The following is a 25,196-nucleotide window of genomic DNA, read 5'->3' on the forward strand; positions in this document are numbered from 1 at the left end:
ACACACAGTATAATACAGATGTATGCAGGTTTTAAGTTGTCGTGCTAATCTTCCACATGTTCTCAGGCATATTAACACTCAGGGTGCGTTGAATTGCGCCTCCTCGTCTCCTCTCTCCTTGCTCGATCCGGAAGTTGTTTCCCCTCCGCCATGATGAAGGATCTTCCAATTGCTTAAATGCACCTGAAGGAGACGAGGAGCGAGGAGAGAGGAGGCTTCTGAAGGAGATCAGAGGACACACCGGTGTAGCCTACGCAGAAGTCTTTTATTATTTAAGGGGCGTGTCGTATGTGGCACACGTTTGAATCATGGCGGGAGCAGGTAAACGTCATCAGTAATTGACGTCGCTTTGGACTGACGCTGCAGAGCGAGGATTTTTCATTTTGGAGTTTCGTCTCCTCCGTCCTCCATTTCTCTTCCTTGCATCCTTCTTTCATGTCCTCGCTGGGCGGAGCTAAGACGCAAGGAGAGGAAGCAAGTGGAGGAGACGAGGAGACCAATTTACCAAATGAAAAGCACCCTAAGTAAGTGAGTAGGTGATATGTCGGTTTCAAAATGACCACTGAACTCTGACCTTTCGATTGACACCTCACTTGACCACTAAAGATCTTCCATGTCATGCCCACAGCCAACAATAGCCAATAAAAGTCTGCGTTAAAAGGAAGTGCCTTTCTCTCTCCTTTTGTGTACAGATTGAGTCAATAGGTTGCTATGAGGACCTTTTATTTCAAACTGTGTGTCAGGCTGTTGTAAATACCTCATCAAACATCAACAGTGTATTAATCCACGGCTGAAAATAATCCTACAGAAATTAGCTACTTTCCACTGTTTGAGTATTCTTTTGCTAAAAACTGCAGTAACCAGCTGTTTTAGCTTTTTCTAAAGGTGAAACTATATATGTGACTTATTTTTAAAGATTTATGAATTGGCTTGAGGCTGAGAACCACGGGCAGGGTAGACATGTCAAAAAGAATGAGGAAATGTTGGCTTTTGGCTTCTCATGGGATTTGATAACAATAAGAAAAATCTAGAATAACTCCACCCTTATTTGTCATACATAATAATAATCAAGGCAGTAAATCACTGAACAACATGCAAACAACACACTTACAAACTTAGATGAGAGAGAAAAAAGACATCACCAAGGTGTGAGCTTGTACTCCTAACAAGATGGAGGGACGTATGGACAAGGACGGACAGGCAGACAGCGAGACGGGGAAGCAGAATATTTTAGCAATGTTACAGCCGGATTAAAACGTTTCCAGGAAAATAGCTGAAGATTGTCAGTTTGCACTTACTGAACAACTGATGGTGTGTGTGTGTGTATGTGTGTGTGTGTGTGTGTGTGTGTGTGTGTGTGTGTGTGTGTGTGTGTGTGTGTGTGTGTAGTTTAGGTTTTTATTAGCACCCTGACCTCTCCTTCTATTCGAGTCTCGTTGAGATGACATCATGACAGATCACGTCTTAGACTCAAGGGGCTTCTTTCCATCCAATTTATTCAGGCAATGGTTAGGACGCCCGTGGGCTGTCCCGGGAGCATGTTTCTCTGTTTTTCTCTCTCTTACTCCCTCTCTCTCCCTCTCTCTCTCACCATACTTGTCAGATAGGGCAGGAAGACTTCATTATCCTCCAGTCCGATCTATGTTGGCCATGACAGGTTCATCCACCGGCCACCCCACAATCGATACAGCTGACAGTACAGTGTGTGTGTGTGTGTGTGTGTGTGTGTGTGTGTGTGTGTGTGTGTGTGTGTGTGTGTGTGTGTGTGATGATGATTAACGTGGGTTGTGGAAGCCATGATGTGGATGAGCAAGTGATGAGCTGAAGTGTCAAAAGTCTGCAGTCTGTTTCGATTACTGACTATTTCTCCAACTCCCTGTTACTTACTTTTCCATTCTGTCTCACGCACAAACATACAGACACGTGCACACACACACTTTTTTTTTCTTTTTTTTTGCATAATCTATACCATCTGACAATGTCTCCTACTGCTACTTCTTAAAGGTGAGTTTTATCTTCTGATGGCTGAACAGGCCAATCTCCAACCTGCAAGCTGCAGTGCAGAACAGCTGGATGGAAATATAGTTCCATTTGAGGGGGTGTATCTATGTTTCCAGGGTCCTATGTTCCCCAGTTCAATAACCTGTTAATACACATTAACCCTTCTACGATGTTCAGGTCAGAAACCTAACCCTAACCCTGCGAACACAGGACCTTGGGGATATAGGTTTCTCACCGATTCCTTTTGAAAAATGCTTTTACTTTTATATTTTACTATTTGAATTCAAAACAGCAGATTTTTGTCAAATGTCCCCTGTAGGCACACGCCCCTTCCAGGCTGCAATTGATTGACTAGACATGAAACTATGTGTCTGCTCCATTAAAACAGCTCCAGCATGGAGCAGAATGGACTGTAAGTATGATCAGGAAAATGATCCATCATCATTCAGACCGACACACGCTGCTACCTTCACACCACAACAATATAAAACAAAAGGATTTAACAGATACCATCTCTAATGTACAGCGAAAGAAGAAGTTGTTGACGAGAGTTATTTAAAGTGTTGATTCCAAGTAACTGAAAGTAGTCATTCATGGTTCAGCTCTATGGTGTAAGATCGCTGTCAAAAAGACGTGTTCATTATTAAAGTTTCGTATTTGTAAAGTTAACAATTTGTGTGTCATAAAAGTTGTTTTACACAAAATTCTGCTGTCATATACGTGAGTCTGTGAAATTGGGTTCAGGTTACAATTGTTTTTATATGAGTATGAGTCTAAAAGCTGTGAGTGCAAAGTCTTGAGAATACAACTCATTTTTCTATGACTACGAAGTCTTCACTGTGGATATGAATTCAAGTTTACGGGTACGAGTCGAAAAGTGCTGAAATGACGTCACTGAGGTCACAGTCAAGTCGCAGGGGAAAGTAATCGATCAGCAATTCCTCCAACTGTGCATGCGCACGCCCCAGACACAAACATGCAGGGCAACGCTGCCATCCCCGAAGAGACTTCACTGGCAAAGCTCTCAAGTCTCACACATTGGGCATGAGACACACGCATTTCAACCCATTCACATGCTCACACGCCATATCTTGTATTTCTCACACAGAGAAATTACCAGGATAACACCCACCAATTTGCGCCACTATTTTCTAAAACAGTGGAACAGGTAGAGGAATTGGTGATGTGTCGGTCGCGAACGAAACGGCTCATAGAGCCGCTCTTTGAAGTGAACGATCGGAGCCGTCTCCTGCCTGAGAGCCGCTTTGTTTTTTTTTACGCACTGAGCAGGATGGGGAAGGGCGGGATTACAGACACAGCGCACGCACGCACACACACTTGTACTAAGAAATGCTGAATTGAATAAATATTTTTATTTGTACCAATTGATGTGTCATTTATCAGATCAGACCCCCGTCCCCACCCCAACCCTCACTGCCGCTGCCAAATCCCACTCTGAACGTCAATAATAACATGCATAGCCATTATTTATTTCATAAAATTGAACCATTTTATACAATGTACTTTTCTTGGACTCACATACTTATTGCTTTAGCTTGCAAGATAAAGATATTTACATGCTGATGAAGCTAGCTTAGTGCTATTGTTACTGGGATTAGAAGTGGGCCAGTGCTAATTAGTTAGCATTAAACAGCATAGTATGAAACATATAACGTTACCCCTCAAAAAATGCTCTGTCCTCATAATTTTCGACAGCATTAACAATCAAGCCAGATTTAGGATGAGTTAACGTGAACCAGTAACTTATTGTCTCAAATTTATAATTTCACCGGGATGATTCATCACAGGATGATTCATCATGTCTGGGTTTATTTCTCCATATCAACCGTCTCACACTTTCAATGTTAACTTTACGCAAAGTTACTGGTTCACGTTAATTCATCCCAAAGTTCCCAGTTGGAGGAATCGCTAATCGATTACTTTCTCAGTGACGTCATTTCAGCACTTTTCGAGTCGTACCCGTAAACTTGAATTTGTAGTCACAGTGACAGTGAAGACTTCGTAGTCATAGAAAAATTAGTTGTATTCTCAAGACTTTGCACTCACAGCTTTTAGACTCATACTCATATAAAAACAATTGTAACCTAAACTCAGTTTCACAGACTCATGTATATGACAGCAGAATTTTGTGTAAAACAACTTTTATGACACACAAATTGTTAACTTTACAAATACGAAACTTTAATTATGAACACGTCTTTTTGACAGCTATCTTACACCATAGTGCTCCCACTTTGAGGTAATCTGTACAGTATGGCTGCCATTTTAAACCTTAAAGTTACTGTAAGCAATAGTTAAATGTTAACTGTATGTGAAAAGTGTCCATTATAGTGATAAACTCACAGAAATTTATCACCCGACTCTGCAGTGCATCTCTGTTTTACGGAGCTTTAAACAATTTTCAGCTCATTGTGAAGTTTCATTTAAACAATGAAATCAAGACATTGGTGTGTTTATATGACTGAATTTATGTGTGTCTGTCTAGCTGTGTGTTTACATCTGCAAACCCTGCACACACATGCTGTGTTATATTTCCACTGGTCACATCTCACTGTGTTTTTAATTGCAATAATTGTCTTGTCAGTGCACATGATGGATGAGCTGCTCCAGATGTTTTCTCTGGGCGGAAGGATTCACCCTATTTTGACTTTATCCCACAAGGTTGAAGAGAACACTGACCATAGACACTGATTGTTTTTTCTTATCATTTCACAGGAAACGAAACTGTCTAATTCGAATTTTGTAAGGCGGAGAGGATGCAATTTAAAGTTTTGGGGGTGAAAGAGAAAAGTCATATAACAGTTGGAAACAAAGCAATGAAACAACAATGAAACACTGAGGCACTGCTATACATACAGAACAGTGTCTTTGACCTCACTTTCTATTTTATTTGACTTTATTTTGCTAGAAACTGAAAATGAAGGAAAAAAATATTTCTGTTCCAATGGTTAATTGATCAGTTTAATAACCGTAAACAGCTCATTTAACTTAAAGCTCATAGTAATCGCTTTAGGCCATAGTTTGTGAATTCTTGAAAAGCTAAGATTTACTATTTTAAATATTTGACCTATAGCTGAATTACATTGACTTGAGTTTTTTGCTGGGATTCTTGCTGAAGAAAACTTTTTTGAGCAAGAAGCCCAACAAATTTTTGTGACATTTTTCTCTGGGTGCATTTCTGCTGCTATCAGCAGCACCATCCTCCAGGCCTGATTACACACCTTCAGCTAGTTCTTCAACTTCCTCTGTTGCCCTCCCGATGACCGTCCGCTGTGGTGTAATTGGCCGTACAAGCTCCCATGAGGCGGCGGCATGGCCGACACAGCACAGCTGCTGCTGGCTACTGGTAGTGCTAATGCACCTCTGCAGCTGCTCTTTGGAACTATCTCACTTAATAAACATGCCAGGTGAAGGCAAGGGTGTGCTGCAGGTGCTGGATCTCTGGAGAGGCCCAATGTGGCATCTGTAAGAGCAGCAGAGGAGTGTGTGTGGATGCAAGCAGGTTAGTGGATGGTAGCCTCGGTATACAGATGGGCCGCCTTGATTTGAAAGATCTTGTGCCAGAGCTTCCCCAAAGGAAGCTGAAGCCAGCATGATCCAGGATTGGATTTCCTGATCAGCGCTGCAGTCCACAGAGGGGAACCAGGTGTTTGAATGAGAGATTTGAGGCAGACAGACCACCTCAGCCTCAATGGGTTTGACAGACAGCTCTATTCTGCTGTCGGCTTTAACAGACGCAGCAGGGATTATCTGTTTGGAATGAAATGATCTGAAATGGGCTTCAAGTGTGGAGTCATCACTCTTTATTGCAGCTTCTCAGAAGCTTTTAGAGTCTTGTAGGCTTGTTCCCATGTAGCTTTGCTTGAACATCGATTACTTTATTATCAGAAAAAAGATATATGGCATAGAAGTTAGCTACAAAACTAAGGGTTGCGACTGGCTGCAGCCTATCCCAACACGCAATGACTGAAAGCGAGGGTACATCATGGCTACATCACCAGTCTCCGCCATCACACTTGTAGTCGCGATTGAACTTCACAGTGGACTGTGGGGGGAAACCGATGTTGTGCCAAAAAGTGATCGTATGCCAAAAACATCATTCAGTCATCATTCTGAGCATGTGCATTACGACCTTTGGATGCCTCGAACAGACCTCCAGGCTAGCCAAACTTATTTGGGAGAGAAAAGTTCTTCTGTCTGTTGTGAGCATCCATCACAGCAGGCAGGCCAACTGTCAGGTGTGGTTCAACTTTGACCCATCGTTCTTACCGTAGTTGTACGTTAACAGTTTTCCTGAGCTATGAGGAGTTATTACTGGCTTTTTCATTATTTCCTCCAGATAGACTGCTTTAAATGATCTGGCTAAACTGCTGGTTAACAACCTGTCTGATCTGTTCACATTTCCTGCTCAGTCAGGCTTTGTCGTAGCGTTGCAGCTGTGTTATTATTTTGGCAATTTTAATGTTATCATAACTGATAGAGCAAATAAACGATGGGCAAGACTATGAAAATACGATCCAAGCTGTAATTATCCTTATGATTGGAGTGTTAAGTTTAGTGTGAAATGAACTAGTTACAATGTTACAGTTATTGTTGCTTTTACACCCCATCCTCCTATCAAACTTTTAATTGCTCGAATGTTCAGCTGGTGCAACAGGCTGTCGATGTGGAAGAGTTTGGTTCAGACCCTTCTCACTCACGCTAAAACTGTTCAGTGAATGGATCTAGATACATGTACCTCTGTTTCTTGGCCATCGTCCCCCAGTGAAGCAGGTGGATAATATGAAAAAATAAAATCCTTTGAAACCAAAATGGAATAGGACATTCCCCAAACGCTCCCAGCTGACAGTGCTGGAGGCAGGAGAGGTGAACAGAGGCCATGAACAGACGCTGATGTTGCTCTCTGTTGTAAACTCAGCTACACTGGATATTTGGCAGAAAAGCCTCTATGATGAAACCAACCGCACACACAGACACACACATGCGCACACACACACACACACACACACACACACACACACACACACACACACACACACAGGCTCCACTTTTTTCTTTTTTTTTAATAAATTTCATTTAAATGCCAGCAAAAATATATTTTCTATTCTTCTTTGTTAAGGTGTTTTCATCTTTTTACATACAATTGCACACACACACACACACACACACACACACACACACACACACACACACACACACACACACACACACACACACATGCACATGCTATCCTGTAAAAACTGCATCTCAGAATAGATAGCAATTACACCATCTCCCCCACTGATCCCAGACCAGTGCAATTAACACCCCTATTCCAGAAAGGTTATCGCTGTCAAAGAGCCCACAGACAGACAGACACCACACACACACACACACACACACACACACACACACACACACACACACACACACACACACATATAGAAGCAAAGTTATTAAGTCTGTTCTGGTTGTGTGGCTGATAGTATGAGAGGCAGAAAGGTGTTGGGCAGAGCCTGATATTTCCACTGAGTTAATATTCAGACCTGTTACTTCACATACAGGCCAGCATTAAGCCTGGAAATGCCACCAGCAAACACACACACACACACACACACACACACACACACACACACACACACACACACACACACACACACTGTGTTACACAGCCATCACACCCCACTGACTCTCTCTATCTTCATCATCCTCTTTCTGTCCCTCCCTCTCTGTCATTCTCTCTCTGTCTCTGAGCTCTAAAGAAACCTCCATCAAACATACTAATCTGAAATGAGATCTTTCAAAGACACCAGTCTTTGGCTTTGTCTTGTCTTTCTTTTGACGCCTCTCTCCCTAAAACATGTGTGTTGTCTCCAGATTCTGCACACTTTAAAGACAGTGAGGGAGTGAGTGATGGTAATGGATTACAACCAGCTGGATTGTCTCATAATCTGATCATTACGTGCAGAAGTCTGCTAGGCACTCCATTACTTAATACACTCATTACTTGCATGGAAGTTATGTTTTGATATGAATAGAAATAATTTTCTCTGAGGGTTGTTTAAGCAGAGGTAAAGCAATCAAATAATGAGAATATTTTATCTTGGAATTTATCATCAGTAAGTAATCCCTCAGCAGTCGAACAGAACAATACCATCTCATGGTCCAAATACTAGCTTTTACCTCAGCTTTTAACTGTATCACCCCTGAATTCCACCAGGCATGGCTGCACTGCATTGCAGCCAGAGTTGATCACGTTGACTCTAGGCAATGCTTTCAATTCTACCAGGTGTTTCAGAAGCATCCCAGAAGTGCCTCTCCATTCTGCTCCATGGAGGATATGCACGTTGAGTCAACCTGCACAGAGCAGATCATGCCAGGCAGGAAATCCTGGTTGCATGTCAACAATAAACACAATTGCATAGCCTACTAACCCATGGGAGAAGCACAATTATCAAGCAACAATGACCAAATCAACAAAAACAGACAAAGCACCCCTCCTCTGAAAGGCTCCCAGTGAGGTGAGGATGGAATAAAACCAGGTTGCAGCTGGAATGCGACACCACTGTGGAATCTCCAGCTCACGCTGTGTTCATCAGGAGTTGGCTCACTTGTCCTGTGAGATGGATCTATTGACATGCAAGCTCAGTGGCTGTAATGACTTCACTCACAGCGATTGTCATCTGTGGTCTAACGATAAGCCTTCAAGTTCATTCTTGACCTTCAGAATAGGATTCAAGGCCCATAGCCATCTCACATGGCCTTCATCTGAGGCAATGACAACACATCCATCTCCATGGTAACTGAGAAATTTCTCTCTATGAGACCACATGTTACTTTTTCCAAGGTCAAGAATGAACTCTGATGGTCAGCTTTTCATAATTTGTGACAGAAACAGATAATAAAATGAGGCTGTTTATGATAAGTGATGGTATGGAAAAGTTGTTTTTCTGGCTACATAAAGAGTGAACATTGGAAAATTCAAAGTGCTTCTGGTTGGGGAACAATTGTTATTTTGGTTAAACATTGAAAAAGTCAATGTTCTTTGACTTAAGGCATAATTTACTTTTAGACAATTAGATATGTTGTTTTTTAATAAGTACTGCAACGATTCCCTAAACTCCCTAAACACCCAAGTACTTACATATCCCAAACCTAAACACATGTGGGATGCAGAATGCAAAGCCATGTCTCTGATGTTTAAGTCCTATATAAACATATGAACACCCTTAACCTCCTGTCTTTATTGTCTGTGTGAACCCAGGACTTGTGGACTGGAGAGAACGATGCCTGTGAATTTAATCCAGGCAGCCACTGTGCTCCTCCAAAATGTGTCAGGAAAAAAACATTTGGTTTCAAGGACCATTTTGTGGCGCAGAGAAGGAGAGAAGTTCGACTCACTCACAAGAAGTTATTTCACGATTTATTTTGGTTAACAGAATATACATAAGCCTGAAGTAAATATTTATAAAACTATTGCAGCCTAAGAGACCTATAGTTTTTATATTTATTAGTCTTGATTTTAATAAGCCAATTAGCCAGCTCCACACACTCAAGCATCACCCACCTGAAAATATAAAACATTCATATGAAAACAATTCAAAGACTCGATTTTCTGCACATAATTCAACAACAGCTGTAAAATCTTCACCCTGGCCCTGTCAGTCATACATTATTTTCTCTGGCTGTTTTCATTCTAATTTGATTTTCACAAATACAGTCAAAATTATAATGAAGTATAGTCTGCACCAGCAAGGGTAATAGGTCAGGTTTGTTTCTCCAGTGTTTTCAGCACTGTCTATTCTAAACAGCCATTCAAACTCTATGGACCCTGAAGGTCATTAATTACAACAAGCACACTGTAACTTGGGAATCTTTTTTGCCTCCTTTATTTTTCAATAAAAAGTTAATAATTGCAGCAACAGTTTGTGTGGTCTGGAAAGCCGTGGGGCAAATCTTGTTCGAAATGTAACATGTAGGATGTAAAAGTTGAGCAGGAAATAGTTTCAACCAGCACTCCAGACTCCCTGCAAGAATCTGTGTGTTTACTGTATACTCGCAGCTGCCGTCAGCCTCCAACAATGATGAATAGAGCCTTAAACAGGCAACTCCCTCTCTATTGTCCCTCACACCAGCAGCACATAATCATCTCTCTTTTCAGCCAGTTTTCTCTCTATATTTGTTAATCAATCTTTCATTCTCTCTTTCATCTTTTTTGGCATCCACTCTCTTTCATATCATATATTATGAATAGACTGAAATTGATTTCATGCTACAGGGCCTCAGTCTCGTAAGAGAGCAGACCCCAAGATTTCAATGCAGGCTTGAGAGGCGACTGCATTAAAAAAACACTTTCATTCTGCTTAACAACAGCTTCTCTGATCTCGAGGCAACTCCGATGGCAACTCCTTTGTCTGAGTGGAAACACTAAATGGGCTGAATAAAACAAAAGAGATGGAGATTAAAGTGAGAAAGCGAGCGTGCAGAATCAGAGAAATCGAGGAACGTGGATCAGACGTGTGCTAATTGCCACAGAGAGTCAGGAGAGGCTGAGGCGTTTGAATGCTTGACCTCAGAAGGAAACACAATTAGCAATAAACGTGAAGAAACAATCAACAGAATGGATTTACAGCTTTTGTCTTTGTTTGTGTTTTATGTAATGAAGTGATGATATCAGCGCAATATCAGCTCACTCGGGGCATTGTGGGGGATCAGTGGACTGAGGTACAGATGAGTCACAACATCAAAAGCTCAAATTTAGTACCAGGAACACTGAGCTTATCACACTCTCTTCTGTCTGTCTCTTCTGTTTATTGTGGTGCCACTTTATACTGCCGCTCACAGCTGTGACTTACAAGAATGTAATGATAGACGATAGATGATGACGATGGAAGGCCCATCACACCCAGTGCTCACCTACACAGCTACACTGACTGTGTCTGATTAGAGCTCCTCTCAGGACAGTGTGGGCGTGCACAGTCAGTGCTTGATTGACATCTCTCTCACTCTGTTAACTTTGATGCACCTGTGAGTTTTATCATTTTTATTGGTACATGTAGTTTGGTGACATTTCAACCTGAGCAGTGCTCTAATAAGCCAGTGAAGTGAAAACACCTGCAGTCCTGTCTGTAGTGTCGTGTCCGTATCAGAAAGCACTTTTCTCATTCTAAAGGGCACTTGCAAACATGTTTGGTCACTTAAAATGGAAATTGGGAAAATATGGTTTTGGATCTATATTTAATATGATTCAAATACTATGATACAAAAATGTGTCTTTTGGAGTTTTTGACCACTAGAGGCGCTGTGGAGAGTGGAGTCCTGCTTTATTTTGCTCACAATTTCGCACTTTTTTACTGACAACTGGTGGTGACAACGCCGCAAGATATGTAACAATGCCAAAAGCAGTGAAGAAGAAAACTAGGAGCGAGGACACATGTATGTGGGCAGTTTAGGGATCAAAACAATCAGCTCTGAAAACGTGTCATGACAATTGAACGCACCCTGATAACCCATTTGTTAGGTATCATGGATACACACAACACACAGCCTTTAGTTAAGAAACACTGAACTGAAACATGACTCCACAATGTACCTGATGGTTCCAAAAATCTCACTGAACATGTAGTCAAAGTGTAACGAGATGAAGGGCATTTGCACATGTTGTGTTTTGGGAAATAACGTGGAAACAGATTTGAATATTTTGTAGCAATATCAGCCGCTTCTGACTTAGTGGCAATTAATGTCAGAGCAAACTCATCAGAATCATCTGAAAGCTGGAGATGTATGGGGAGTCAAGTGTGGTGTATTTGAGAACAGCTGTGCCTTTTACATTTGATGGACATAAGTCAAAGTTGAACTGAGATTTAACTTATCAGCACCGGCACAGCAGTACCATGACCCACACCTGAAACAAACAGCATGTTGTATGTGTACGTGTATGTGAAAGCCAGTGTTTGACAAATGCCATTAAAATGTGTTTTTTTTCTGTATGGAGTTGATAGACATTTTAGTTTCACACACTTGTGAGTGTGTGTATCGCTGCATTTATAAAATGCTTGCACTGTGTGTACATGTTAGTGTGTGTTGCTCTCTGTCTGCCACATTTGATTTCTGCTGATGAGAGATCCAATGAGTTGACAGGCAGGAAACAGATGTGCAATTTACAGCCAATTAATTTCTCCCTCACTCTCATTCTCTCTCTCTCTGTTTTACTTTCCTCTCTCTCTGTCTGACATCCACGCATGTCGGCGCACGCCCACACTGCATTGTCAGTGGGCCGCTCTGTGGCGCACTGCGTTTCTGTTGTTGCCACGATAGAGAACTCTCTCATCGTGCTCTCAGAAGATAAACATGCCCCTGTGAGTCTCTCTGACTTCTCTTCTTCTTCTTCCCTCTGGCTGTCTGCTGAGGACGAGCAGAAAAGATTTCCATTATTTACATGACTAAACAACTACCACTCTCGTCCAATCTCACCCCCTCTCTGCTTGCTGTGGTGTACGGCTACCAACCTCCAGACAATCTGCCTTCAGCGGCTGTGATTTTTCACTCCTGGAGAAAATTGCAAGAAGGAAAAATCTAAGATTTCCCAGGAAAAGAAAAAAAAAAGGAGTGTTTGAGAGTGCAGGGATGGCAAGACGGGAATAATGAGGGAGATAGAGAGGTTATACACCCCACTAATTAGTCGAGGTCTTCACAAGTTCAAGGACGGTTTCAATTTAGCTGATAAAGATGAGAGGATGAGGCAGGGAGGGAAGGGTGAGATGGGTGAGACTTCCTACATCTTAATTATCCCAGAGTTTTGTGGCTGGTGGCGCCTCGGGGAGTGTCTTTGTGTTGAGGGAGTGAGGGGAGAGCAGAGGGAGTGAGGAGCAAAGTTGGAGGGCTTCCATGCAAAGCCCAGTTGTATTATCTGGGGCCGAGTTCAGCTGGGTGCGGCCCAAAGCTTCTCAGGGTTGACACCTTCCCTTTCAATTATTCTGCCACTTGCACAAGGATCCGCAGCCCAGGAGGATCATGGGTAACGCCTGGGTTAAACACACATACATGTCTTCATTTGTGCATGCATACAAATTGACTATGCTTACACTTAGAAAAAAATAATCAATGCAGGATATTGCTGAAGGTTGAAATTTGACCACAAGTCAAGAGAGCACCAGTTTTAGAGCTAATGAATACCAATTTTCAGCACCCAGCACACCTCCACCTGTTATCCTCACTGCTGCTCATATGAAGGAGGGAGATTGGGAGAATTGCTTTTCTCTTGGAAGAGGAGGAGGAAGTCATATATTTTGACATCCACTGAGATATTTCTTTTTCATTATTGTTTTTCTTCCAGGAAATGAGTACCGTACTCTTTTCCTCCACCAGCCTGCTTTACATTAATACACAAGGCTGGTGTGAGTGTTTTTGTGGCCACAGGTAAAATGCTGCCTTGCCCCCTTTCCCCATCTCAAGTGATTTAGTTCTGCATTTCCACAAACTTTGGAACTTGTGAAAGCCAAGGGTGGCATGAGCCTGAGGTATCCTGGCTTAGAGTCCCTGGTATGGATTAAGCTCCAAAAACACTGTCCATTTCCAAAAATGCAAGTCAGTGTTATCTCTCATTAGATTCTGTCCACATCTTCAAATCCCAACTCCAGTGGCACATGCAGGCATGTTTTAAACCCACTTCGAAATAATTTTCTCAAATTCAAGAAAGCTCTTCCTGAGCTGCAGTACGCATTTTCCACAGGCTCAGAAATAGTCTTCATGATGAGTACATTTAAAGATATGCCAAAAAAGATCCTTTTTGAGTATGTGAAAATCTTGCCTTTCTTTTAAAACATCAAACCATTTTCAATGACTGTACATAAGTGAGTATACATAAAGTTATCCAATCAAATGTGATTCTTAGCCACTCTTGACCATGACTTTGTGGGTTGTTGAGTTGGGTAGAGCAGTATCATGGGTTTAGAGTTGCCTGTTTCAGTGACAGTTGGCATTAACATTGATTGCATTTCCAAAAAAACATTGTTGTGCTATAGTTTATTAATTTCTGACTTGTCCACCACCTCCTGATGTAACAACATTGGTGAGGGGAGTGTAGAAGAGGGCCAGCAGTCCTCTGCAGCTCCAACTCACTGATGCTACACAACGCCCACCTTTGAGCGCTCTAATTAAGTTCCTGGACAACTTGAAACATTACCTGCCCACATGATCCTTTTTACAGCACATCCCAGAAGCTAAAGATGCTCTAACTCTAATTCCTCTTAGTTTTTTAAAGATTTCTTGTTTTCAAAGTGCCCAGTATGCCATTCAGACTTGAACATTGGCAGGTTATGAAAAGGGTTTGGTCGGGGCCCCGAGGAAAGGTCAACCCTGTTTGTTCTGCTGCTGGTCACTGTGCTGCACTTTTTGGGTTCAGTGTCTTGCACCAGTGGACCTGCATGAAAATCCGAACCATGAAAGCATCACAGTGATAATGTCACTCAGTTTTCCCTTTTTATCAAATAAATCTTTGTTTCTTTTGGTAACTGACATCCTATTGATTATTATAATTATTGAATGACCTCTACTTGCTTTATGTCACATGCAAATTATCTGTTTCAACGGGAGTAGAGAGGGAAGAAAGCTGCTCTCAAAATCCCATTGAGACCCTGCAGTTTGGGTTAAGCTGTTTGTGTGAACTTATGACACCCTGCAATTGAGTCCTCATGTTACCATGAATAAACCAGTTGACAGAACATCCTTATGTCCTCTATGACTGAGCTGTGGAGGGTTGCTTCTAATGTACCATATAACTGTGCAACTGGATTTGCACTGACAATGAAAATCATAAGTAGAAGGTGCAAAGTGTTTCTGTGTGGCAGCAAGCTGTTGGTAAGTAAAGCAGGCAACTTTACCAGGCTGGACTGCAACATGTGCTTAAAGGTCCAGTGTGTGGAATACACTGACAGAAATTGAATATAATTATATTCATAGTTATATTTTCATGAGTGTCTAATCACCTGAAAATAAGAGTCATTGTGTTTTCTTTACCATAGAATGAGTTCTTAATATCAACAAAGGGAGCAGGTCCTCTTCCATGAGTTCCACCATGTTTCGCAACCATGTTCTACAGTAGCCCAAAACAGACAAACCAAACATTGGCTCCAGAGAGGACCTTTGTGATAGGGTGTTCAGTTGTTACAGTTCATCCTGAAAGGAACATGAATGTTTTATGGCAATCCAGCCAAAAAATTGATTAGACTTCAGAATGGTACATCCTCTGGGGGCTGGGAATGTCCAAATTCCTTGTCAATCCATCCAGTCGGTGTTGATCAGTGGCAGCTCCTGACAAATTTCTCAGGGGGGGCAACTGTTGCAATGATGGCTAAGATGACCGATTCAATGAGTAAAATAATAATAAATAAAAGTCAGATAGCTAACTTGTTACATTGTATTGTTTAGTTTGGTTTTCCTGTTCAACCACTAGATGGCAACACCAGACATGAATTGTACATACTGTACAGTATTTTTGTATAGCTATATCAAGTTAAATGTCTCAAATACAATAAATTAGGTTCCACAATAAAACACTTCCTCCATGGCATCAACAGATACATTGTTATCTACTAGTTTGCCAATGAAATCACTGTTAGCACAGTATACAATTTACAGGCACCATGGATGCCATAGCAATAATCAAATCAAATTATACTGTCATCAAAACTGTAATTAATCAAATCTTAACAGAACATGTTCAGTATATAGTATTTGGCTGGCAATATGCAATCAATACAACTATTTACAATTCAACATTTGGAGAGCACAACATAACACAGCTCACCATTTAATAACACACTCACTGGTCACTCGATGACTGAATGGTAATTCCCTTAATGAAATGATAGAGTTGCAGTTGCTAGCCATGTCGATCTTGCATCCCGACAGTGCGCACGCTGTGAGTATCTTTTTTTTTTTTTTTTTGTGCGCTGCGTATGGTCCAAGCACTCATCAGTGCGTATGAATTGTTTGCTGTGAAATGTTTAAATCCGGACAGTCGGGTCCCAAATCCTTCACCCTTTTTTTGTCCACATCTGACCGACAAAAAAAATGGATTTTCACGTAGAGAAACAATCAAGTTTTCCGTCACCAAAGTCACCATCCTTCCTTCACAGTCTCCACTAGCCATCTTTTCTCTTCTCTGGAAGTAGTTATGGCTGTGGCGCGAATGCTTGCTGATGGACGTGATCGATTTGATGAATTGTCCAATCAGGCTAAGATTAAAAAATTGGAAAACAATGCCATTGGTCTGGGCGTACAGAGGTGCAAACTGGAACCGAATTTTCATGCACCAATGAAAAGCTGTCTCTGCTCGTAAAAAATAAAAAAGTTTGCTAGCTCTCATAGACTCCAGTATGACCGGCGCCCTTGAGGAGGAGAGCTTTATATCGAATGGCAAATCTCAAGTCTAGCCTCAAGTCGGACGCATTTAATGGTTGCTGGCAGTGTGGCGGGTACCACTACACCATTGCACAAGTAAAAACACGATGTATTTTTGTTTATTTATTTTGTATTTGTTAGATTTGACTGATTCATGGTTAATCTTGGTAGATATATGAAAGAGTCAACATTTCATGGGAGGGGCGGCGCCCTAGCGCCCTCCATTGACCAGCCGCCACTGGTGTTGATATGTTTAATCTCAACAACAGACTGACATTGTCATCTCCAGAGCCACACAGCTAGCATGGTTAAAAACTTGAACAGAATTCCAATCTCAAACACTTGTCTCTTTAGCAAGAGTTTTCTAACCTTTGCATTGTCCCAAAATAAAGAACATTAAGAGGGTTGTGAGCAAAGTTTAGCATAGATGTATATAATTCATTCCTAAACTGACTGAAATCTGAAAAGGCTGTCAGATTGACTGATCTGAGTGTTTATCTGCAGCCTCACAGTTAAAATGACAGCTCAATATACAGTTTCAAATGTATCTTTATAAAATGAAATGCAAATGCTTGCATATGTAAATGCCTTGTTTACACTTGTTCTGTTTGTGAACACTGGAGGAAAAATAGACTGACTGGTGTGTTGAGAGGCGCTGAGATCCGTACATTGAAAGGAAGATTATTTTCAATTATCTTTTCCTACAGGCAAAAGTGTGCCTGTGTACATACACACCGACGCACTCAAACAAATATGAATTTTTAGTGTAATATTCCTGTGCATTGCAATAGATGAAATCTGGGCATCTTCTGCCATTTTTCTTCCCCTTCTGTAGATTCAGGTCTTTGGGTACATTTTAAATCTCCTCACAATACACTGAGAGGAGCAGAACACACTGCTTTGTGTGATTGAGTTTCCTCCTGCTGCTGGATGCACAGTGGTAGGTGAGGGGGGATGTAACACACTAACGCATTAACACATTTAGGAATACCAACACATTTCACTTAATGCTCTTCCTCCTAATTCTATTATTGGCCGCTGGCAGAATTCAGTAAACAATGTAAATCTAATCACATACATGAGGGGCATCTCATTAACGGAATATGTGTCCTGTCGGAATTACATTAAGTGAATTCCAGCATGCTGAAATGTAGAACACATGATTGCATGTGCTAACCGCTGCTCGCAGAGAGAATACATCAGCATAATTAAAACCAGCATTACTCCTCATTATAACAGTTTAACGGTGTTAACATAAAGCTTTTAGACAAAGAACATGAGAAGGTGAATAAAGCGTATTTTTAACCTCATATAATCTCAACAGTGTGTGAATCACTAAATCCAGTCAAATAGAAAATGAGTGTGAAATCACCAGCAGTCATCTGGAAACTTGAACCATATTGCTTGTCTTCTGAGAGATTCAAATATAGCACACCATACACCTGCCACACTAGCATGACTGCCGCCTGTGTGACAGGAATCATCACATGTTTCATTTCAAGTCAAAGCCAATAATCTTTCAATGTGGTGAGGGAGATACGTAGGCACAGACGATCATGTGGGAAATATAGACAGCAGCTGAATGATTCGCTGCATATGGATCTGAATATGGGACCTGTAAACACGTGACTGACCCAAGAATGCTTCCCTCTGTCCCCCTTTCTTTTTCTCTCTCCCTGCACAGTGGGATGCCATTAATGAGATGGACGAATACTTCAGTCCGATCCACACATACCAGGTGTGTAATGTTCTCAATGTGTCGTGGGGTTGAATGTTATATAAGAGTGAATTATTATAAAAACCTCAGTGGGATATATCACTATAAATCTGAGCATTGATTAAGTTTGGTTTCACAACACAAAGTGGATAATTCATCTACAGTTATTTTCTTACTGTATGTTTGTTAGATTATATAATTATAACTTTCATTAAATAATGAAAATAAAGATTACACAACCATGCCTGCTAGCGCACAAAGATTACGATAGCTTTAATTAGTATTTTTTTAAGGTTGTACTTCAGTATGTAAGACGGTTGTGGTTTTGAGGTGGTGATTTGGCTTCAGTTTAATGGATATTCCTCATCTCACATGAACACATGCACACACAGGAACACACATGTTAAAGATGGCCAGTGTTTGCAGTTTGCAGGGAGTGTATTTGGCCAGAAATCCCATCTCAATTCGTGGGTTTCAGCACTGCTGTGCAGACACTCATTTCTGCTGCTCTCTTTGCCATCCAGTATAATTATATCACATACTGTAGCCAGGATTTTAGAAATACTGAGGGCATGAGCCAAGTCCCTTTCACTGGACCTCCAGGACACACACAGAAAATAAAGTCTCTGAAGTTCATAGCTGAATTATATTGGCTGATATAAAGCTGAAATAGTCAATAGGCATAAAATTAATTTAAATAATTTTGATAATAATCTTAAAATTCCAAATATCCAGTGATTCCAGCTTCTCAGATGTTCATATTCACCACTTTCCTCAAATTAGTCACTTTAATACCTTGGGTGTTGGGATTGTTACTGTTACAAAATAAGCAGTTTGAAGATGCACCTTTGGCTGATGTTCTCTGACATTTTAGAAACCAAAACACTAACTTTTCTACATATTAAATGATAATGAAAATGACTATAATAAACTGTATATATTTGTTATTTTGATGCTGTGGTGAGGAAAACACTTAATTCTTTGATGATGTAATAAATCATTTGAAGCCTATAAAGCATCCACAAAGTGGTGGTTTTCAATTTTGGTCCAGACAAAAATAAAGAGGACATGACATCTGTATGGTCAGTGGTTGCTACGAGGCTGATAATATCCAGCCCCTGAATATACAGCCAGCCAAGCGGATGGACAGGCTGTGTAACTTGTGTATTTCTGAAAGGCTAAACCAGCCTTGCGGATGCTGTGTGGATCATTCTACCATCAGCGGGTAACTTGGACTGTCAGAGTCTGCCATGACACTGGTTTACATCGTGTGACACTGTGTAAAGTTTGGCCAAAATATGTTAAATTGCATTACGGCACAAACCAGGAGGCACACAGCACCCATTCTGAGAGCAGGTTCATCGTCATGTCAGCTCAGGCCTCCTGATCTGAATACATATTAGCTGCTGGGAAGAGCTACTGCTCCGCTCTTCGAAAGAATTAGAGCAGCACACGGATGAGGGGGGGTGAAATGTTAAAGTTAGGGGAAAATAAGCCACAAAGAGTTCCTTTACTAACTATGATGTCTGTTTTTATCGAAGATGTATGTTGCTGCTCGAGCTGCTGATAATAACAATTAACTTTGAATTAACTCAGGTCTGTAATGTGATGAGCCCCAGCCAGAATAACTGGCTCAGAACAATCTGGATTCCTAGAGAGGGAGCGAGGAGGATCTACATCGAGGTCAAGTTCACCCTGAGAGACTGCAACAGCATGCCAGGAGTGCTGGGCACCTGCAAGGTAACCCTCAGACGGGGGGGGGGGGGGGGGGGGGGAGAGTGGGGCCAAATATGTGGGAGAAGGAGACGAAGCAACTAATATAATGTTAGAGCACAGAGTTAGGATTTAAAAATCACAGTCTGCGCTGAAGTCTATTTAAACTCTCATGCAGTTCAAGGACTCAAGTTTTCTTGATTTTCCAATTTACCTCAGCTAATCTGTGAAAAGAGCAATAGTGCCAAATAATGTGTGTCTGTGTCTGGTACATGGCTCTGCATGCTAACACTGGAGGAGCACTTGAGCAAAGCTTTGCAGTATATTACAAATATATAATTATCTCGATTCAAAAGCTGAGAAAATGAGAACCTGTAGCAGCTCTAAGGCTGCTTCATTAGTTCATTTTCATGCCAAATATAGAGCTGACAGACCTTTCGGAGAAAGCAGACGTGAAACGGACCAAAAAGAGTGAAAAAGCCTTAAAGTTTTGAGTCTAGTTTAGTAAAATGGTACCATCATTCCATGTGAGTGAATATTGCTCGCAAAACATCCAGCACATGAGCCAAACAAGTTGTGGCACTCCCTGCTTTGCTTCCATGTTGTGCAGCACCCTGCACATGTCCCCCTAGCCCAGAGATTCCACACTGGGATGATATCAAAGTCACTTTTCTATGCTCCTGCAAAGTTTTGCAAATAGAAAACCTCCATGGTATAAAAATTACTAATACAAAGACTTATAATTGACCTTGTGATGTCTTTCTGAGTATAATGATCCATGGGAAAAATGTTTTTTGAGCAAAAGGGAGTTCTTCACTGCAGTACCATGTATGGCCAGTAGGACAAACTGGCAGTAGGTCCGATGTGTGGTCCACACAGGCACAATTAATAATGATAACTATAATAATTTTTTAATGACAATAGGAGAACAATTGAAAAATAACTTCAGAGAAAATATAACTTTAAATGGGAATGCACTACACTGAAATACTGCTGTTTGAAATTAACTATTTAAAATTATTAAACCAGGTTACCGAAGAGTTGAATAGATGGGAATTTTTAAATCTATCCATCTCTGAAAAAAATTAAATCTGTCAAATTTATTTTTGTTTTTGTTCCAACTATTTTTATCCTGCTGAGATGAAACATTTAATGATGTGGATGAGTGACATTCAAATCCAAAATAGAAGGGAATTAAAATGGAATTAGTGCAATCACTGGGTTCAGTAATATTCTGTGCAAATAAGAAAACATTTTGTCAGATGAATATTAAAACATGGAAGGGGATTGTCAAGGTGATGAACAGAAAAGAAGATGAAACGATTTATTTGAAGGAATTTTTCAGGGATCCAGAATGTAAAGCAAATGCAATAGAGAGTGTCTTATAAGCTAAAAGGGGACTGGTTAGATTCTGGCAATTATTTACTGAATATGAATAATATTATGAAAATATTAATAAAGAAAATGTTTCTAAACTTTATAATATACAAAATAACCAGTTTTAAAGATACTTCCAAATTAGAAGTTATCTAAAAAGTAAGCAGATATTTATTCATTCCCTCCTGAAGTATATCATGATAATTACATTGGAAAATTCAAAAATACAGTGAGCATGTATATAACATCTGTCAAGGGACAGAAGAAACCGTCAGCGTTATGAAGATAAAGTGGGAGGAAGAGTTGAGAACACAAATAACAGATGAAGAATGGAAACAGATGTGTAATGAAATTCACCACCTTATTTAAGAGCTGGCTTGGAAAATAAACACATCTTGACCCCAGATATTATTTCTAAACATAAAAGAAGATTAAACTCTCAGTGCTGGAGGAACTGCAGTTAAAGTAATGCAAATTATGTACACATCTTTAATTCATATAAATTATCACATACATTTTGGTTAAGTTTTCACGTTTATAGAAGAGGTGTTTTGAAAATTCTCTGTATTTAATAGCAGAACATATTATGTTGAGAAAAGCCCCAACAAGCCTGAGTGGAGATGAAACGTATTTGAGAATCACAGCACAAGCACATAACAAAAGGGTGAAAAGAAATCCCAGATTTGAAAAAAGTGAATAATTCAAGAAGTCCAACTTTTGGAGAAAGTGACTCACAAAACAACAAATATTGAAGATGTGCTTGAGAAACGATGGATTTCAGATCATAGCAAATGAGGATTATCTCCATGCCGCTGCTGCTCAGTGTGATGGAGGAATAGCAACATTTATCTCTAAATGTTGTCAGTAACCTGAAACTCTGTGTGTGGACAAAGGCCAGAATACATGAGCAAAGCCACGTGTTAGAAAATACACGTGCACATGTGGACTAGATCAGCTCGACTAGATACACCTTTTCAACATGTTACAAGAACGTGTATCAAACCACCACCAAAGCTGTTTTCAGTCCATCCTGTCTCTGTAGCATTTCCACATCATTTTTCATATTGGATATACTCACAGTAATAGTGTAGTACTCATTTTTTGTATCACAATAAACACACAGTGCTCATACTACCTTGTTTGTTCTACAGGAAACCTTCAACCTGTACTACTACGAGTCTGACAGAGCAGTAGGCTCAGCCATACGGGAGAACCAGTTCATTAAGATCGACACCATCGCTGCAGATGAGAGCTTCACGGGGGTGGACCTGGGAGTCCGCAGACTTAAACTCAACACTGAGGTATGAGCAACGGCACTATTCTGGGTTTTGGGTTTATTCCAGTTCTTAGCACGTACACCTCCACAGGAGTTCAAGACAAGTTGAAAACATCCCCAGCCCCAGAGAGGCTCCTCCAGCCTCGTCACTCAGTGCTCGCTTTGAAAGAAAACAAACAGCACGGCTCAGTTCAGTGTCATGGGAAATACTTTGATATTGATAACAGCTTCACATTTGATTCTGGATAGTGGAGCTACATCTTACATTGTTACAAAGGTGCAGAAATGAAGCATAATTCATTGTACACTGTCCTTATGCTACACATTAATCCTGAGTTAAATTAGTTTGTAGTCTTGTTGACAATGCTTATGCACACTTCAATCTTTTCCTCTTCTGTTCCTACCATAGTACCTAAAAGTGAACATTGTCATGGTGCTAAAATGGTTGTCAAATATACTGCTTCAAAGTGGCTGTATAAGTATAAACAAGTATGTTGTAGTGATTGAATTGTGAATCGGCAGCCGCTAAACTCACGAGGCAACTGCACCACCACACATTGTTGGAGCTGTTTTTAGAGGAATGGATGGCATTTCTCTTTCTTGTTTTTCACTGTCAACAGATTGCAAGGAAAGGCCAAAAGAAGCATGTTAGTTTGGTTCTGTTTATGAGATTTGTGCACTGTAATAAAAAATAGAATACCTCCAACCTCATCCTTTAAAGGTGATTTTTTTAGTAATACTTTGGTATTACTCTCTCTCACACACACAGCATGAAATATGGGCCAAGTGATGCAATTTGTAACGGATTGTCGTGTTTACATAATGTAAAGCTGGACCTATTCCTAAAATGCTGTCAAGCTCTTTAGCATTCTGAATATACTCCCACACTTCAGTAAATAAACAGACTTTTCAGCTGAGCTGAACCGGTGAACACTTGTACAGTATCTTCTCCAGACTGTTCGGGTGCAGTTTCTCTGACTCAAACATACATGGATAAACATGTTCATGAATACAGATAAATCCCTGCCAACCTGAAACCAAACAGAGGCTTTCAGCTGCAGATGTCCTCACATGCACTGTAACCACGGCCCTATCACACAGCGGTAGAGTAACCCTTCGTCTTGAGGTTGATTTCTTTTTTTCTTAAGCAGTTCTTTTGTTTTCTATTTAACTAATTAACACATTTACCCACCAACCATAAGCATTTCAGAAATATTATTTTAGTTAACTTGTACTTTATGTTGTCTTATCACATCAGATTTCTTCAGTATTTTTCCTCAGCAAGATAGATGAATGTTAAAATTGTGAAAGAATGATCTGACAATGATCTGGACACTCGATCAGATTACAGACCGCTGTAACAGACCACCATAACCAATATCACCGCTGCTGTGGCATTTAAGAACGATGGATTTTAACAAATGTGTATAATTTCTGTAATGAAAAATTGCATCAAAAAGCTGGAACCATGCAGTGTGTGCCCGTAACTGACAAATGTAATAACACAGTGCAGAGAAAGTGACAAACTGTTGATAGTGATTACACAACATATGTTTAATTCCTGGAAATTACATGAAATAGCAACAAAAATATCCCCAGAAAGCTGCAAAAAAAATCTGCAAAACTCATAATTAGCTGTCTAATTAACACACAGTGTTGATGTATTAGGAGCATGGTGAGTCAGTTTGACAGTGAAAAATCTATTTAATCCATCAAATTTGTTAGTAAACAAAGGCACTAATTGAGCAGCAGCAATGCTGTTTGAGCATGTAGAGAGGGCTCCTGGAGAAGGTGGAGACATTCTAAATGTGTCAGGTCTGTACAGCAGCAGGCTCTTTCTCTGTCACATTTAGGATACAAAATCCATCCTATGAAGTGAGTAACAGTGTTCTGTTGGTCAGGAAACTCTCACCAGAGATCGTTCTGTTTCCTTTCTGCCTCTGGTGCAATCTCATTACAAAGAGCTGGAAACAGTAAAGACCTTAATGTCAGACTGAACACAAGCTGAATTATTGCAGCTATTGTTACTAATTACAAATGAATCATTACAATAGAGCTACTGTATGGTAGCATGTGCTCTGCATGTAGCTGCTCTAAGGCCCCGTTAGCATTTTTAACAGTACAGTTTTGCAGCCATTTCTTTTCATTCCAGTGGTATCAGTGCCATTAGTGGATTTGCTTGCTCATAAACAACCAAACATATACCCTAATTTACCCTGTTTGTCATATACTGATCTGGCCATGTTCATGTCTAAGGATTTTGTTCATTTCATCCAATATGAAGTAGTTCAGCATCATATTAATGAAATATTTAGTAAGTCATTATTGTGCTGGAATATAGAGAACAATAATGAGCATTTCTGACATGGCTTTCAATAACTAAATAAACCATGCTGTCATGAACACACACTAGATCTGCTAAGATGAAATGAAGGCTGTGCTCACACTGTTCACTTTTGTGTGAAGAAGTCAGAGCACTGTCCAAACTCCAAACATATGTTGCCTGTAGTCATGTAATATACACAGTTTAGTAAATATGTGAAATATCACATTTGTAACAAAAACTGAAAAAAAAAAAAGAAAAAAAAAAACAGAAGTGAGTCAGGGTCACACTGTGTTGGTGCAAGAACGATTTCTAGTACCAAAATTTCACTGCATTGTTCAAACTGTATGGAGAGAGGCACAGCTGTGGCACCTCACTGCAAACGT

The 25,196-nt window shown here is 40.4% G+C and overlaps 1 protein-coding gene across 2 annotated transcripts in view; it reads left to right on the forward strand.

Annotated features, from left to right (window-relative positions):
• Positions 1 to 25,196, forward strand: part of epha8 (eph receptor A8) — a 110,824-nt gene that overhangs the window by 34,923 nt on the left and 50,705 nt on the right. For both annotated transcript variants that reach the window (XM_070958424.1, XM_070958425.1), the window contains exons 3-5: positions 18,089 to 18,142; positions 19,718 to 19,861; positions 22,363 to 22,512. In XM_070958424.1, coding sequence (XP_070814525.1) covers positions 18,089 to 18,142; positions 19,718 to 19,861; positions 22,363 to 22,512 — 348 coding nt within the window. The remainder of the gene's footprint in view (positions 1 to 18,088; positions 18,143 to 19,717; positions 19,862 to 22,362; positions 22,513 to 25,196) is intronic.

Source organism: Chaetodon trifascialis, chromosome 3, assembly GCF_039877785.1.
Source record: "Chaetodon trifascialis isolate fChaTrf1 chromosome 3, fChaTrf1.hap1, whole genome shotgun sequence".
NCBI classification, from domain to species: Eukaryota; Metazoa; Chordata; class Actinopteri; order Chaetodontiformes; family Chaetodontidae; genus Chaetodon; species Chaetodon trifascialis.